At 44.5% G+C, this 17,743-nt stretch overlaps 1 protein-coding gene and 1 long non-coding RNA gene across 3 annotated transcripts in view; both read left to right on the plus strand.

Annotated features, from left to right (window-relative positions):
• Positions 1-2,731, plus strand: part of LOC110486146 (retinoic acid receptor alpha-A) — a 212,602-nt gene extending 209,871 nt beyond the window's left edge. For both annotated transcript variants that reach the window (XM_036940799.2, XM_036940800.2), the window contains one exon: positions 276-2,731. In XM_036940799.2, the coding sequence (XP_036796694.1) occupies positions 276-481 (206 nt within the window). In that variant the 3' untranslated portion in view covers positions 482-2,731. The remainder of the gene's footprint in view (positions 1-275) is intronic.
• Positions 1-17,743, plus strand: part of LOC149978890 (uncharacterized) — a 699,006-nt gene that overhangs the window by 329,890 nt on the left and 351,373 nt on the right. The gene's annotated exons all lie outside the window — the stretch shown is intronic.

The raw sequence follows: 17,743 nt of genomic DNA on the forward strand, positions 1-17,743 counted from the left end.
ATTGTATATTTGTTGTTATTTTTTGCCTCTTTGGGCACCCTGTGGGGTTGGGCCCAGGGAATTCAGCCTCTGTAAACCCCTGCGTTAGTCCAGCCCTAGTCTCAGTGCAGCAATACTGCCGTTTATAGCTATATCATGCGTCATTTATTTGAAGATAAATGTTTATGGCCTTACATATGACATTTTGCTGTAGTGGCCGAACCTTGTGGAACACATAACACATGACCCTCTCTCTCTCTGCCTCCCTCCCTCCCTCCCTCCCTCTCCTCCTCCAGGAGCGGAGCGAGTGATCACTCTGAAGATGGAGATCCCAGGCTCCATGCCCCCTCTCATCCAGGAGATGCTGGAGAACTCAGAGGGTCTGGAGGGCCAGGGGGCCAGCGGGGGCCGCTCCAGCGGAGGAGGGGCCCCACCAGGCAGCTGCAGCCCCAGCCTGTCCCCCAGTTCAGCTCGCAGCAGCCCCCCTGCACCCTCCCCTTAGACGGGGGTCCACCACCACCCCCCAGACAGGGACAGCCAGAAGGCGTGACTACAGACTCCCACACTGTGACAAACCAGGCCAGAGTGGAGTGGGGTTAGGAAGAGGGCCAAACCTGGGCCCAACCAAGCCGGACTTTGACACTTTGGGGTTAAACGTAGGCCTCGATGGACAGCCGCCCCCCCCCCCACTCCCCCTATCTCAGACCCAGACCGGGCACCGAAACGGGGCCGAAACCGACCCCATCATACTTGACTGAACAATAGGGGGGGGGCGGGCGGGCATCTCACTTGGATGGCACTATCCCCATCACCCCCTCACCACAACTATAGACATGCCTCAGAACCAGAACCAGCACCAGGGAACGGCTGCCCCGCTGCACAAGGAGTTCAATCTGAGATGTTCTGTTTACTCTCCTCAGTGACGACTCTCTGTTCCTCCTCTCTCCCCCTTAAGACATTGGAGAGGAATTCAGGCTCGGTGCCCGTCAGACCTGGGGTGAAGGGGTCGACAAGACACGCGTCTTTCTGCAGGGAACTAGACAGACAGACATTGGGCACGAGTCATCCCTAAATGTTGTCAGGGACAGCAAACGGGGGGGGGGGCCCGAAGGGGGGTGCCTGCCTCACCTTCTCTATTACAAGAGACAGATTTTTTTTTTCTTACAAAAGATATATGGAAATATAAATATATATATTGAACAAGTAATGATTGCAATTTGAATTGTCCTAGGTGGAATGATGCATAAAAGAGGAGTTGCTATCTTTTTCCCAAATGTTTTCCCTCACTGTTCTTTCGAACTTGTGACCCCCCCCCCCACCACCTCCCCAGACCTAGTGTTTTGTTCTCTCCGTTTCACCCAGGAATATCGGCACACTAAGTAGTCACAGTGGAAATGTGTTTTTTTTCCCTCCCCTATCAAGTCAATAGATAAGTAGAACAAAAATGATTTTCAGATGCAATTCACTTTATGCACTAGACCTCTTGCACTGTCACGTTCACAGGTTGGATCAAATTGATACACAAAACACAAATTGAAAACACAGGTTGGGTTGGCATCTCTCTGTTTTGTTCCGTTTACAGTATTTCGTTTTTTTTTTTGTGGGTGGAAAATAAAAGAAAACATAGTGGCTCTAATGATCGAGAGTCAAGTCGTGGTGGAGTTATGAAGATGCTCTGTGAGATAATAGCAGCCGTGACAAAATGTACATAAGATGTATTCTTTCTTTTTAAAAGTACACGGAGTCTAGACCTTTTTTTTTGTTGACATTGTCAAAGCCTTTTATGTTCAGCTTTTTTGTTCTCGTTTTGGTTTCTGAAGTGAAGGCATTGATCACTAAATCGACTGTTTAGACCACCTAAGGAAGGGGCTGACTTCTAGGACCACTACGGCCGTTGACAACCAGTAAAGAGTTTCCACTTCACCTGAAATAAAAAGGAAAGATTTATGACAATATGTTGACCGACAACTCCGTGATCCCCTTCTCCCCCTCTTTTCCCAAGGTGGTCCCTCCCTCATTCCACGTCTGGATAGTGTATTTGTTACCCCTCTCAATATCTATGCCCCCCCCCCCCCCCCCCCCCCCGTCAGTTCCAAACTGTCCCACGTTACCAGTATGCTCACAACACCACTGCCTATGTATGTATACATGTTCCCCATCTCTCTCTAGTTCCCCACCACCACCACACAACACAACAGCACTGCCTCTCTAAGTCTGTTTCACAGTATCAGCACCTCTTTATCTATCATGACAACGCAACTGCCTCTGTTTTTACACACTATCAGTATTTATCTGCCTGTCATCCCGGACTCTTGTGACACATCCCAGTACCTAGCTGTTCCCTAGCCTGGCCTTGGATCAGTTTGTGCTGTCTTGCCAATGCATGACAACGAAACAGGAGTGGGCAAGACCGCACAAACTGATCTGGTATCAGGCGAGCTATTCGCCCCGCTCTCTAACCGCTGTTTACACACTAGTGTGACTGACACCTACCCATCTCCTTTCCCCCCCACGACGCCACTGCCTCTGCTGTTCAGTGGCAGTGGACCTGTCCTTCACAACGGATCGAACAGGGCCAACCTCACTGCAGCCAGTATGACAACGCACAACTACCCCCCCCCCTGCACTCTCACTTGTAATGCAATCGGATGCACAACCAGCATTTGCGGATAAAATAAATAAATAACTGTTTTGATTATGCCAGATCATTGGACGAAGAGAATAATGTTTAATAAAGAACCATGTCTGTGTGTTTTTTTTTATTTTTTATGTTTCTTAATTAACTGGGTGTGGGTCCACCATTTATACGTTTGTGGTGGGACTTTAAGAGCAGCATTTTGGTGGGCCTGGGACTATAGCAGGTCTCGGTTGAAAAAAACAATACAAGATTCAGACACCCTTTAATGGTTATACTACAGTTTTCTTCCCTTATTGGCCCCTCGATTTAGTTCAGACAATACACGGAGTGTGCAAAACATTAGGAACAACTACAGTGCCTTGCGAAAGTATTCGGCCCCCTTGAACTTTGCGACCTTTTGCCACATTTCAGGCTTCAAACATAAAGATATAAAACTGTATTTTTTTCTGAAGAATCAACAAGTGGGACACAATCATGAAGTGGAACAACATTTATTGGATATTTCAAACTTTTTTAACAAATCAAAAACTGAAAAATTGGGCGTGCAAAATTATTCAGCCCCTTTACTTTCAGTGCAGCAAACTCTCTCCAGAAGTTCAGTGAGGATCTCTGAATGATCCAATGTTGACCTAAATGACTAATGATGATAAATACAATCCACCTGTGTGTAATCAAGTCTCCGTATAAATGCACCTGCACTGTGATAGTCTCAGAGGTCCGTTAAAAGCGCAGAGAGCATCATGAAGAACAAGGAACACACCAGGCAGGTCCGAGATACTGTTGTGAAGAAGTTTAAAGCCGGATTTGGATACAAACAGATTTCCCAAGCTTTAAACATCCCAAGGAGCACTGTGCAAGCGATAATACTGAAATGGAAGGAGTATCAGACCACTGCAAATCTACCAAGACCTGGCCGTCCCTCTAAACTTTCAGCTCATACAAGGAGAAGACTGATCAGAGATGCAGCCAAGAGGCCCATGATCACTCTGGATGAACTGCAGAGATCTACAGCTGAGGTGGGAGACTGTCCATAGGACAACAATCAGTCGTATATTGCACAAATCTGGCCTTTATGGAAGAGTGGCAAGAAGAAAGCCATTTCTTAAAGATATCCATAAAAAGTGTTGTTTAAATTGTGCCACAAGCCACCTGGGAGACACACCAAACATGTGGAAGAAGGTGCTCTGGTCAGATGAAACCAAAATTGAACTTTTTGGCAACAATGCAAAACGTTATGTTTGGCGTAAAAGCAACACAGCTGAACACACCATCCCCACTGTCAAACATGGTGGTGGCAGCATCATGGTTTGGGCCTACTTTTCTTCAGCAGGGACAGGGAAGATGGTTAAAATTGATGGGAAGATGGATGGAGCCAAATACAGGACCATTCTGGAAGAAAACCTGATGGAGTCTGCAAAAGACCTGAGACTGGGACGGATATTTGTCTTCCAACAAGACAATGATCCAAAACATAAAGCAAAATCTACAATGGAATGGTTCAAAAATAAACATATCCAGGTGTTAGAATGGCCAAGTCAAAGTCCAGACCTGAATCCAATCGAGAATCTGGGGAAAGAACTGAAAACTGCTGTTCACAAATGCTCTCCATCCAACCTCACTGAGCTCGAGCTGTTTTGCAAGGAGGAATGGGAAAAAATTTCAGTCTCTCGATGTGCAAAACTGATAGAGACATACCCCAAGCGACTTACAGCTGTAATCGCAGCAAAAGGTGGCGCTACAAAGTATTAACGTAAGGGGGGTGAATAATTTTGCACGCCCAATTTTTCAGTTTTTGATTTGTTAAAAAAGTTTGAAATATCCAATAAATGTCGTTCCACTTCATGATTGTGTCCCACTTGTTGTTGATTCTTCACAAAAAAATACAGTTTTATATCTTTGTTTGAAGGCTGAAATGTGGCAAAAGGGGGCCGAATACTTTCGCACACAGACTGCCCTATGTGAATGTTAGGATCTCTTACAGATGTCACTTGTTAAATCCACTTCAATCAGTGTAGATGAAGGGGAGGTGACCGGTTCTAAGAAGGATTTTTGTGCCATTTGAGGGTGAATGGACAAGACAAAATATTTAAGTGCTGTTGGGTTATGAGAATATGAAATACACTTCTTTGTGTCACTGAGGGCGACTAGGGGAATGTGTAATGTTCACCTTCTGTCCGGATATGTTATGGTTGGCTATCAGGGATGCTATGGGAGCAGAAAAGATTAAGTCTGGTACGAGTCAACACGACGGCCGTGAGTTGAGGAGGAGTGAGCACTTTGGGGCAGAGGTCAGGTCAGATGAAGTGAGGAAGAACAGATATCACTAAGGTTCTGCCTAGCAACAGCGATGCATTGGCTGTTCAGATGTGTAGACTCGGCATAGGAGAAAGGGTTAAACGTCAGTGCTGGTGGGAATGTGTATTTTGTCTTAGGCAGCTGTATCGACCCAATGGGTGAATAAACTTGGTTTAAGCTTTACTAAACGTCCATGAGTTTTAATAGGTTCATTTAGAACCCAACAGGGCCTTTTGAACGGGTTATGGTAGCAGACGCCAGGTGTAGCGGTTTGTGTCAAGAACCGCAATGCTGCTGGGTTTTTCACGCTCAACAGTTTCCCCCATGTATCAAGAATGGTCCAACACCCAAAGGACATCTGACCAACTTGACACATCTGTTGGGCGCATTCATGGGGGGTGCAACTCAATATTAGGAAGGTGTTTTTTACGTTTTGTACACTCGGTGTGTATCTATGCATATATACACTGCTCAAAAAAATAAAGGGAACACTAAAATAACACATCCTAGATCTGAATGAATTAAATATTCTTATTAAATACTTTTTTCTTTACATAGTTGAATGTGCTGACAACAAAATCACACCAAACTTATCAATGGAAATCAAATGAATCAACCCATGGAGGTCTGGAGTCACACTCAAAATCAAAGTGGATAACCACACTACAGGCTGATCCAACTTTGATGTAATGTCCTTAAAACAAGTCAAAATGAGGCTCAGTAGTGTGTGTGGCCTCCATGTGCCTGTATGACCTCCCTACAATAACACATATGGAATCATGTAGTAACCAAAAAAGTGTAACCAAATCAAATGTATTTATATAGCACTTCGTACATCAGCTGATATCTCAAAGTGCTGTACAGAAACCCAGCCTAAAACCCCAAACAGCAAGCAATGCAGGTGTAGAAGCACAGTGGCTAGGAAAAACTCCCTAGAAAGGTCAAAACCTAGGAAGAAACCTAGAGAGGAACCAGGCTATGTGGGGTGGCCAGTCCTCTTCTGGCTGTGCCGGGTGGAGATGTTAAAATGTTCATAAATGACCAGCATGGTCAAATAATAATAATCACAGGCAGAACAGTTGAAACTGGAGCAGCAGCACGGCCAGGTGGACTGGGGACAGCAAGGAGTCATCATGTCAGGTAGTCCTGAGGCATGGTCCTAGGGCTCAGGTCCTCCGAGAGAGAGAAAGAAAGAAAGAGAGAATTAGAGAGATCATACTAAAATTCACACAGGACACCGGATAGGACAGGAGAAGTACTCCAGATATAACAAACTGACCCTAGCCCCCCGACACATAAACTACTGCAGCATAAATACTGGAGGCTGAGACAGGAGGGGTCAGGAGACACTGTGGCCCCATCCGATGACACCCCCAGACAGGGCCAAACAGGAAGGATATAACCCCACCCACTTTGCCAAATACAGCCCCCACACCACTAGAGGGATATCTTCAACCATCAACTTACCATCCTGAGACAAGGCAGAATATAGCCCACAAAGATCTCCGCCACGGCACAACCAAAGGGGGGGCCAAACCCAGACAGGAAGATCACATCAGTGACTCAACCCACTCAAGTGACGCACCCTTCCAAGGGACGGTATGAAAGAGCCCCAGTAAGCCAGTGACCCAGCCACTGTAATAGGGTTAGAGGCAGAGAATCCCAGTGGAAAGAGGGGAACCGGCCAGGCAGAGACAGCAAGGGCGGTTCGTTGCTCCAGAGCCTTTCCGTTCACCTTCACACTCCTGGGCCAGACTACACTCAATCATATGACCCACTGAAGAGATGAGTCTTCAGTAAAGACTTAAAGGTTGAGACCGAGTTTGCGTCTCTCACATGGGTAGGCAGACCATTCCATAAAAATGGAGCTCTATAGGAGAAAGCCTTGCCTCCAGCTGTTTGCTTAGAAATTCTAGGGACAATTAGGAGGCCTGCGTCTTGGGACCGTAGCGTACGTGTAGGTATGTACGGCAGGACCAAATCAGAGAGATAGGTAGGAGCAAGCCCATGTAATGCTTTGTAGGTTAGCAGTAAAACCTTGAAATCAGCCCTTGCCTTGACAGGATTCCAGTGTAGGGAGGCTAGCACTGGAGTAGTATGATCACATTTTTGGGTTCTAGTCAGGATTCTAGCAGCCATATTTAGCACTAACTGAAGTTTATTTAGTGCTTTATCCGGGGTAGCCGGAAAGTAGAGCATTGCAGTAGTCTAACCTAGAAGTGACAAAAGCATGGATTAATTTTTCTGCATCATTTTTGGACAGAAAGTTTCTGATTTTTGCAATGTTACGTAGATGGCAAAAAGCTGTCCTTGAAACAGTCTTGATATGTTCTTCAATAGAGAGATCAGGGTCCAGAGTAACGCCGAGGTCCTTCACAGTTTTATTTGAGACGACTGTACAACCATTAAGATTAATTTTCAGATTCAACAGAAGATATCTTTGTTTCTTGGGACCTAGAACTAGCATCTCTGTTTTGTCCGAGTTTAAAAGTAGAATGTTTGCAGCCATCCACTTCCTTATGTCTGAAACACATGCTTCTAGCGAGGGCAATTTTGGGGCTTCACCATGTTTCATTGAAATGTACAGCTGTGTGTCATCCGCATAGCAGTGAAAGTTAACATTATGTTTTCGAATGACATCCCCAAGAGGTAAAATATATAGTGAAAACAATAGTGGTCCTAAAACGGAACCTTGAGGAACACTGAAATATACAGTTGATTTGTCAGAGGACAAACCATTCACAGAGACAAACTGATATCTTTCCGACAGATAAGATCTAAACCAGGCCAGAACTTGTCCGTGTAAACCAATTTGGGTTTCCAATCTCTCCAAAAGAATGTGGTGATCGATGGTATCAAAAGCAGCACTAAGGTCTAGGAGCACGAGGACAGATGCAGAGCCTCGGTCTGATGCCATTAAAAGGTCATTTACCACCTTCACAAGTGCAGTCTCAGTGCTATGATGGGGTCTAAAACCAGACTGAAGCATTTCGTATACATTGTTTGTCTTCAGGAAGGCAGTGAGTTTTTTCCCCCAAAATTGAGAGGAATAGAAGATTCGATATAGGCCGATAGTTTTTTATATTTTCTGGGTCAAGGTTTGGCTTTTTCAAGAGAGGCTTTATTAAAAACACTTTTAGTGAGTTTGGTACACATCCGGTGGATAGAGAGCCGTTTATTATGTTCAACACAGGAGGGCCTAGCACAGGAAGCAGCTCTTTCAGTAGTTTAGTTGGAATAGGGTCCAGTATGCAGCTTGAAGGTTTAGAGGCCATGATTATTTTCATCATTGTGTCAAGAGATATAGTACTAAAACACTTGAGTGTCTCTCTTGATCCTAGGTCCTGGCAGAGTTGTGCAGACTCAGGACAACTGAGCTTTGAAGGAATACGCAGATTTAAAGAGGAGTCCGTAATTTGCTTTCTAATAATCATGATCTTTTCCTCAAAGAAGTTCATTAATTTATTACTGCTGAAGTGAAAGCCATCCTCTCTTGGGGAATGCTGCTTTTTAGTTAGCTTTGCGACAGTATCAAAAAGGAATTTCGGATTGTTCTTATTTTCATCAATTAAGTTGGAAAAATAGGATGATCGAGCAGCAGTAAGGGCTCTTCAATACTGCACGGTACTGTCTTTCCAAGCTAGTCGGAAGACTTCCAGTTTGGTGTGGCGCCATTTCCGTTCCAATTTTCTGGAAGCTTGCTTCAGAGCTCGGGTATTTTCTGTATACCAGGGAGCTAGTTTCTTATGATAAATGTTTTTAGGGGTGCAACTGCACCTAGGGTATTGCACAAGGTTAAATTGAGTTCCCCAGTTAGGTGGTTAACTGATGTTTGTCCTCTGGTGTCCTTGGGTAGACAGAGGGAGTCTGGAAGGACATCAAGGAATCTTTGTGTTGTCTGTGAATTTATAGCATGACTTTTGATGTTTCTTGGTTGGGGTCTGAGCAGATTATTTGTTGCAATTGCAAACGTAATAAAATGGTGGTCCAGGATTATGAGGAAAAACATTAAGATCCACAACATTTATTCCATGGAACAAAACTAGGTCCAGAGTATGACTGTGACAGGTCCAGAGACATGTTGGACAAAACCCACTGAGTCGATGATGGCTCCGAAAGCCTTTTGGAGTGGGTCTGTGGACTTTTCTATGTGAATATTAAAGTCACCAAAGATTAGAATATTATCTGCTATGACTACAAGGTCCGATAGGAATTCAGGGAACTCAATGAGGAACGCTGTATATGGCCCAGGAGTAGCTGCTATAAAAAGTGATTGAGTAGGCTGCATAGATTTCATGACTAGAAGCTCAAAAGACGAAAACGTCATTTTTGTAAATTGAAATTTGCTATCGTAAATGTTAGCAACACCTCCGCCTTTGCGGGATGCACGGGGGATATGGTCACTAGTGTAGCCAGGAGGTGAGGCCTCATTTAACACAGTAAATTCATCAGGCTTAAGCCATGTTTCAGTCAGGCCAATCACATCAAGATTATGATCAGTGATTAGTTAATTGACTATAATTGCCTTTGAAGTAAGGGATCAAACATTAAGTAGCCCTATTTTGAGATGTGAGGTATCATGATCTCTTTCAATAATGACAGGAATGGAGGAGGTCTTTATCCTAATCAGATTGCTAAGGCGAACACCGCCATGTTTAGTTTTGCCCAACCTAGGTCGAGGCACAGACACGGTCTCAATGGGGATAGTAGAGCTGACTACACTGACTGTGCTAGTGGTAGACTCCACTCCACTCCACCTGCACCCTATTTCATTGTGGAGCTAGAGGAGTTAGAGCCCTGTCTATGTTGGTAGATAAGATGAGAGCACCCCTCCAGTTAGGATGGAGTCCGTCACTCCTCAGCAGGTCAGGCTTGGTCCTGTTTGTGGGTGAGTCCCAGAAAGAGGGCCAATTATCTACAAATTCTATCTTTTGGGGGGGGGGGGGGCAGAAAACAGTTTTCAACCAGCGATTGAATTGTGAGACTGCTGTAGAGCTCATCACTCCCCCTAAACGGGGGGGGGGGGGGGGGGCAGAGACAATTACTTGATGCCGACACATCTTTCTAGCCGATTTACACGCTGAAGCTACAGTATGTTGCGCTTGGTGATCTCTGACTGTTTCATCCTGACATCGTTGGTGCCGAGGTGGATAACAATACCTCTATACTCTTTACACTCGCCAGTTTTAGCTTTAGCCAGCACCATCTTCAGATTAGCCTTAACGTCGGTAGCCCTGCCCCCTGGTAAACAGTGTATGATCGCTGGATGATTTGTTTTAAGTCTAATACTGCGGGTAATGGAGTCGCCAATGACTAGAGTTTTCAATTTGTCAGAGCTAATGGTGGTAAGCTTTGGCGTCTCAGACCCCGTAATGGGAGGAGTAGAGACCAGAGAAGGCTCTATACTTTATATTTGAGATTCTTCAAAGTAGCCACCCATCGCCTTGATGACAGCTTTGCACACTTTTGGCATCCTCTCAACCAGCTTCATGAGGTAGTCACCTGGAATGCTTGTCAATTAAAACAGGTGTGCCTTGTTAAAAGTTCACTTGTGGAATTTCTTTCCTTAATGCGTTTGAGACTATCAGTTATGTTGTGACAAGGTACGGGTGGTATACAGAAGAGGGCCCTGTTTGGTAAAAGACCAAGTCTCTTTGATAAATAAGAAAAGAGAAACGATAGTCCATTATTACTTCAAGACATGAATGTCAGTCAATCTGGAAAATGTCAAGAACTTTGAAGTTTCTTCAAGTGCAGTAGCAAAAACCATGAAGCGCTATGATGAACTGTCTCTCATGAAGACCGCCACAGGAATGGAAGACCCAGAGTTCTCTCTGGCGAAGATGATAAGTTCATTAGAGTTACCAGCCTCAGAAATTGCAGCCTAGATAAATGCTTCACGGTGTTCAAGTAACAGACACATCTCAACATCAACTGCTCAGAGGAGACTCTGTGAATCAGGCCTTCATGGTTGAATTGTTGCAAAAGAAAACACAACTAAAGGACACAAATAAGATGAAGAGACTTGCTTGGGCCAAGACATATGAGCAATGGACATTAGACCGGTGGAAATCTGTCCTTTGGTCTGAGTCCAAATTTGCGATTTTTGGTTCCAACTGCCGTGTCTTTGTGAGACGCAGAGCAGACGAACGAATGATCTCTGCATGTGTGGTTCCTACCATGGAGGAGGAGGTGTGTGTGTGTGCTTTTCTGGTGACACTGACTGATTTATTTTTAATTCAAGGCACACAACTAGCATGGCTACCACAGCCTTCTGCAGTGATACGCCATCCTATATGGTTTGCGCTTAGTGGGTCTATCATTTGTTTTTTAACAGGACAATGACCTAACACACCTTCAAGCTGTGTAAGGGCTATTTGACCAAGATGGAGAGTAATGGAGTGCTGCATCAGATGACCTAGCCTCCACAATTACCTGACCTGAGCCCAATTGATATGGTTTGGGTTGAGGTGGACCGCAGAGAGAAGGAAATGCAGCCAAGTGCTCAGCATATGTAGGAAACCCTTCAAGACTGTTGGAAAAGCATTCCAGGTGAAACTGGTTGAGAGAATATAAAGAGTGCAAAGCTGTAATCAAGGCAAAGGATGGTTACTTTGAAGAATGAAGTATGTTTTGATTTCTTTACCACTTTTTTGGTTACTACATGATTCCATATGTGTAGTCCATAGTTTTGATGTCTTCACTGTTATTCTACAATGTAGAAAATAGTAAAAATAAAGAAAAACCCTGAAATTAGTTGGTGTGTCCAAACTTTTGACTGGTACCCTATAAATATGTGTATGTATAGCTCAATTGTCGTGTTTTATGTGTCTCATGTTCTTGGTTTAAAAAATGAAGCAAGTGGGGTTTGTGATGTTGAGCTCAGTGTTGTGTGTGGGCGCAGTTCAGTGGAATTAGTGACTTGACCAGAGACCAACCACATTTTTGCTCAGTTGGGTGGGATTTCCTGTTTTGTGACAGTTTACTTCTCTGTCTCTGTCTCTGTCAATGAAATGCTGATACCAGAAAGTGTCTAGAGAAGATCACACATTGATTGACCTTTTCTACGTGGAGTTATTATTAATTATTATTATTATTATTATTATTATTAATTTAACTCTCAATTTTGGTTCATCAGAATTTTGTTTTGCTCATCCATCATATTGTAACTTAAAAGCAGTTAAATCTGGGGGTAAATATTGCAATAGTTTACTACCAAGTGTTGGTGAGAATCCTAGCTGACATTGGAGGACATTACAAGGATAAAGATGGTGACAACTCTACTCTTTATGGCATTAGGTGAGTATTACAGTAACACAGTTTTCATAATGGAAGGTATTTCAAGTGCCTTACATCAACACCAATAGATCATCACAGCTATAGCTGGGTATCCGTTGTCTCTGTGCATTCTGCTTTATACAAATACTGTATGTTATTGTCTCTGTCTAGCCTTGTTTCAATAGGATATTTATACATTGGATATATTAATATCTGCAATGCAATTTTAACAGGCTAATTTGGATCTCCATGAATATTGCTCACGAGCGACTTGGTAGACAGTGGCAAATTCAAACTGACCTATAACAAAGGACTTGTTTCCAGTTCTCATGTCTGCGTTCTAGTCTCACACAACTGCGACGTCAAAGTGAAAAGTTGATGTGCTTTGTGTACATATCCCGGAAAAGTTTAGCAAAATAGGATCTTAAAACCGTGGAGAGGATAACACCGGTCCATCTATGTGAAAATTACAATGATTCATCCTCTAGGGATGTCGCATTTTACATATTTATTCAGGTATAGAATCCTCTTTCAAGACCCGCAAGAAAAAGTGTCCTTTTATTTGGAATAGCAAACCAGATAGTTAAACGGGCATATTTATATAACAAACATGAGTTTGGAGGGTTTAAACCAGGGTCGGTGTCACACCCTGACCATAGTTTGCTTTGTATGTTTCTATGTTTTGTTTGGTCAGGGTGTGATCTGAGTGGGCATTCTATGTTGTGTGTCTAGTTTGTCTGTTTCTGTGTTTGGCCTGATATGGTTCTCAATCAGAGGCAGGTGTTAGTCATTGTCTCTGATTGGGAACCATATTTAGGTAGCCTGTTTGGTGTTGGGGTTTGTGGGTGATTGATCCTGTCTCTGTGTTTGCACCAGATAGGGCATTTCTTGTTTTGTATATTGTTCATTTATCATCTTCATTAAAGATGTATCACAATAACCACGCTGCGTTTTGGTCCGCCTCTCCTTCGACACAAGAAAACCGTAACAGAATCACCCACCACAACAGGACCAAGCGGCGTGGTGACAGGCAGCGGCAGCAGGAGCAGTGCGAGGAGTACTGGACATGGGAGGATGAGTTAGATGGAAAAGGACCCTGGGCACAGCCTGGAGAATATCGCCGCCCCAAAGAAGAGCTGGAGGCGGCGAAGGCGGAGAGGCGCTGGTATGAGAAGGCAGCACGGCGGCGTGGATGGAAGCCCGAGAGTCAGCCCCAAAAATTTATTGGGGGGCGACACACAGAAAGTGTGGCGAAGTCAGGTAGGAGACCTGCGCCAACTTCCTGTGCTTACCGGGGGGCTAGAGAGACCGGGCAGGCACCGTGTTATGCTGTGAAGCGCACGGTGTCCCCAGTGCGGGTGCATAGCCCGGTGCGGTACATACCAGCTCCGCGTATCGGCCGGGCTAGAGTGAGCATCGAGCCAAGTGCCATGAAGCCGGCTCAACGCATCTGGTCTCCAGTGCGTCTCCTTGGGCCGGCTTACATGGCACCAGCCTTGCGCATGGTGTCCCCGGTTCGCCTGCATAGCCCAGTGCGTGCTATTCCACCTCGCCGCACTTGCAGGGCGACCGGGAGCATTCAACCAGGTAAGGTTGGGCAGGCTCGGTGCTCAAGAGCTCCAGTGCGCCTGCACAGTCCGGTCTATCCGGTACCACCTCCACGCACCAGCCCTCCGGTGGCAGCCCCCCGCACCAGGCTGTCTCTCCGTTTCATCCCTACAGCTGCTCCCGCCTGTCCAGTGCTGCCAGAGCCTTCCTCCTCTCCAGCGCTGCCGGAGTCTCCCGCCTGTCCGGCGCTGCCGGAGTCTCCCGCCTGTCCGGCGCTGCCGGAGTCTGAGGCGCCAGAGCCCCTCAGCCCAGAGGCACCAGAGCTTCCGCCCCTCTGTCCCGAGCTGCCCCTCTTTCCCGAGTTGCCCCTCTGTCCAGTGGGTTCATTTAGAGGGGTTGCCGTGGGTAGGAGGCCACGGAAGCGGACAATGGGGCGGAGTGGGGGCCACGTCCAGCACCAAAGCCGCCACCGCGGACAGATGCCCACCCAGACCCTCCCCAATAGGTTCAGGTTTTGCGGCCGGAGTCCGCACCTTGGGGGGGGGGGGGGGGGTACTGTCACACCCTGATCATAGTTTGCTTTGTATGTTTCTATGTTTTGTTTGGTCAGGGTGTGATCTGAGTGGGCATTCTATGTTGTGTGTCTAGTTTGTCTGTTTCTGTGTTTGGCCAGATATGGTTCTCAATCAGAGGCAGGTGTTAGTCATTCTCTGATTTGGAACCATATTTAGGTAGCCTGTTTGGTGTTGGGGTTTGTGGGTGATTGTTCCTGTCTCTGTGTTTGGGGCTGTTTTTGGTTTTTCACGTTTCTTGGTTTTGTTAGTCTATTCATGTATAATTTCTTTATTTAAACCTCTTGGAACTCTAGGGGCGGTATTTCATTTTTGGATAAAAAACTTTCCTGTTTTAAGTGCGATATTTTGTGACGACAAGATGCTCGACTATGCATATAAGTGACAGCTTTGGATAGAAAACACTCTAACGTTTCCAAAACTGCAAAGATATTGTCTGTGAGTGCCACAGAACTGATGCTACAGGCGAAACCAAGATGAAATTTCAATCAGGAAGTGCAGCATTTTTTGAAACCGCCTCATGGCAATGACTCCTTATATGGATGTGGAGAAGCTAGGAGTCAGCTTACATTTTCCACGTTTTCCCCAAGGTGTCTGCAGCATTGTGACGTATTTGTAGGCATATCATTGGAAGATTGACCATAAGAGACTACTTCTACCAGGGGGTCGCTTGGTGTCCTCTGTCGCAATTATTGCGTAATCTCCAGCTGCAGTATTTTTCCGTTTGACTCAGATGAGAAACCGAATGCAACGAATGATTTTTCATCGAATAGAATTGTGAAAAACACCTTGAGGATTGATTCTAAACAACATTTACCATGTTTCTGTCGATATTATGGAGCTAATTTGGAAAAAGTTTGGCGTTGTAAGTGACTGCATTTTCCGGTCTTTTTCTTAGCCAAACGTGATGAACAAAACGGAGCTATTTCTCTTATACAAATAATCTTTTTGGAAAAAATTAACATTTGCTATCTACCTGAGAGTCTCGTCATTGAAAACATCCGAAGTTCTTCAAAGGTAAATTATTTTATTTGAATGCTTTTCTTGTTTTTGTGAAAATGTTGCCTGCTGAATGCTAGGCTTAATGCTATGCTAGGCTATCAATACTCTTACACAAATGCTTGTGTAGCTGGTTGAAAAGCATATTTTGAAAATCTGAGATGACTGTGTTGTTAACAAAAGGCTAAGCTTGTGTTTCAATATATTTATTTCATTTCAATTGCGATTTTCATGAATAGGAAACGTTGCGTTATGGTAATGAGCTTGAGGCTATGATTACGCTCCCGGATACGGGTTTGGAGTCGCAAGAAGTTTTAAAGAACCATGAATAATAACCACGCTGCGTTTTGGTCCGCCTCTCCTTCGACACAAGAAAACCATAACAGTCAGAGTCAATTTAAATGATGGAATTCACTCATAAAGTGGAGTATTTAAGTTGAATTGAATTCAAAATTTCAACGATCTTCAAGTTTTGGAATTGAACTTTTTGGTCTGTTTTGAATTGGAATTGAATTAGAATTCAATATTTGTACATTTCCCAGTTAGTGCACTTACAGTGCAGTCCTAAAGTATTCATACCCCTTTTCCACATTTTGTTATGTTAGTGTTATTCTAAAATAGTTGTTTTTAATCCTCATCATTCTGCACCCAATACCGTGCAAATGTATTAAAAATAAAAAACAGATACCTTATTTACATAAGCATTCAGACCCTTTGCTATGAGACTTAAAATTGAGCTCAGGTGCATCCTGTTTCCATTTCTACAACTTGATTGGAGTCCACCTGTGGTAAATTCAATTGATTGGACATGATTTGGAAAGGCACACACCTGTCTATATAAAGTCCCACAGTTAACAGTGCATGTCAGAGCAAAAATAAAGCCTAGACATGATTGTGTCGAGGCACAGATCTGGGAAAGTAAAATATTTCTGTAGCATTGAAAGTCCACAAGAACACAGTGGCCTCCATCATTCTTAAATGGAAGAAGTTTGGAACCACCAAGACTTTTCCTAGAGCTGGCCATCTAGCCAAAATGAGCAATCGGTGGAGAAGGGCCTTGGTCAAGGAGGTGACCAACAACCCGATGGTCACTCTGACAGAACTCCAGAGTTCCTCTGTGGAGATGGGAGAACTTTCCAGAAGGACAACCATCTCTGCAGCACTCCACCAATCAGGCCTTTATGGTAAAGTGGCCAGATGGAAACTACTCCTCAGTAAAAGGCACATGAAAGCCCACGTGGAGTTTGCCAAAAGGGATCTAAAGGACTCCCAGACCATGAGAAACAAGATTCTCTGGTCTGATGAAATTAAGATTTAACTCTTTGGCCTGAATTCCAATTGTCATATCTGAAGGAAACCTGGCACCATCCCTACGGTTAAGCATGGTGGTGGTAGCATCATGCTGTGGGGATGTTTTTCAGCGGCAGTGACAGCAAAGTACAGAGAGTTCCTTGATGAAAACCTGCTCCAGAGCGCTCAGGACCTCAGACTGGGGGGTGAAGGCTCACCTTCAAACCGGACAATGACCCTAAACACACAGCCAAGACAACACAGGAGTGGCTTCAGGGCAAGTCTCTGAATGTCCTTCAGTGGTCCAGCCAGAGCCTGGACTTGAACCCAATCGATCATCTCTGGAAATATCTGAAAATAGCTGTGCAGCAACACTCCCCAACCAATTTGCAAACATTTCTAAAAAACTGTTTTTGCTTTGTAATTATGGGGTATTGTGTATTGATTGATGAGGGGGAAAAAATGATTTCATCCGTTTTAGGCTGTAATCAAACAAAATGTGGAAAAAGTCAAGAGCACTGTAGGGCTCTATTTCAACAAACCTAACGCAAGGGTATCTTTAATCGCAGGCGGTATCGCTATGGGTTCAGGGCTGTGTCACATATTTGTGTCACTTTCATTATCACAATTGTCGTGCGTTTCCTGGCGCCGCAACGAAAGGGCTGGATTCTGATAAATGAACAAGTTGTGGCTGTGCCGAGGCTTGGCCCCTCACCGGCCAATCAGAATGTGCTCCATGCCGAAATGTGTGGTTGCTTCAAGTTGTGCATTTACAGTCTTTTGTGAATTCCAATTCCAACGTTAGTCCGTTATAGTTTGTTAAATGGCTTACAGAAACGAAGTAACAAAATGTAGACCTATCTTTGCTACATATGTTAACTTGAACCCATTTGCAGTCCACATTGTTCTAAGTACTTGCATGGCTTCAATACCATTCACACTGATATAGGGGCTAGGGCCTAGTGCACATTACATTATGGCTGAGCATGGACACGCCAAACATTGTCGATAAGCATTATGAAAGTAATTATTCATAAGTCCTAAAAAGAGAAATAAATTATAATCAAAACCAAAACAACTTGTTTTAAAAATAGGCTTTGTCACACTTACTTACAGGCACCATCATTTCTCCCTATTGGCATAT

Source organism: Oncorhynchus mykiss, chromosome 13 (genome assembly GCF_057628025.1).
Source record: "Oncorhynchus mykiss isolate SJ-2025 chromosome 13, ASM5762802v1, whole genome shotgun sequence".
NCBI classification, from domain to species: Eukaryota; Metazoa; Chordata; class Actinopteri; order Salmoniformes; family Salmonidae; genus Oncorhynchus; species Oncorhynchus mykiss.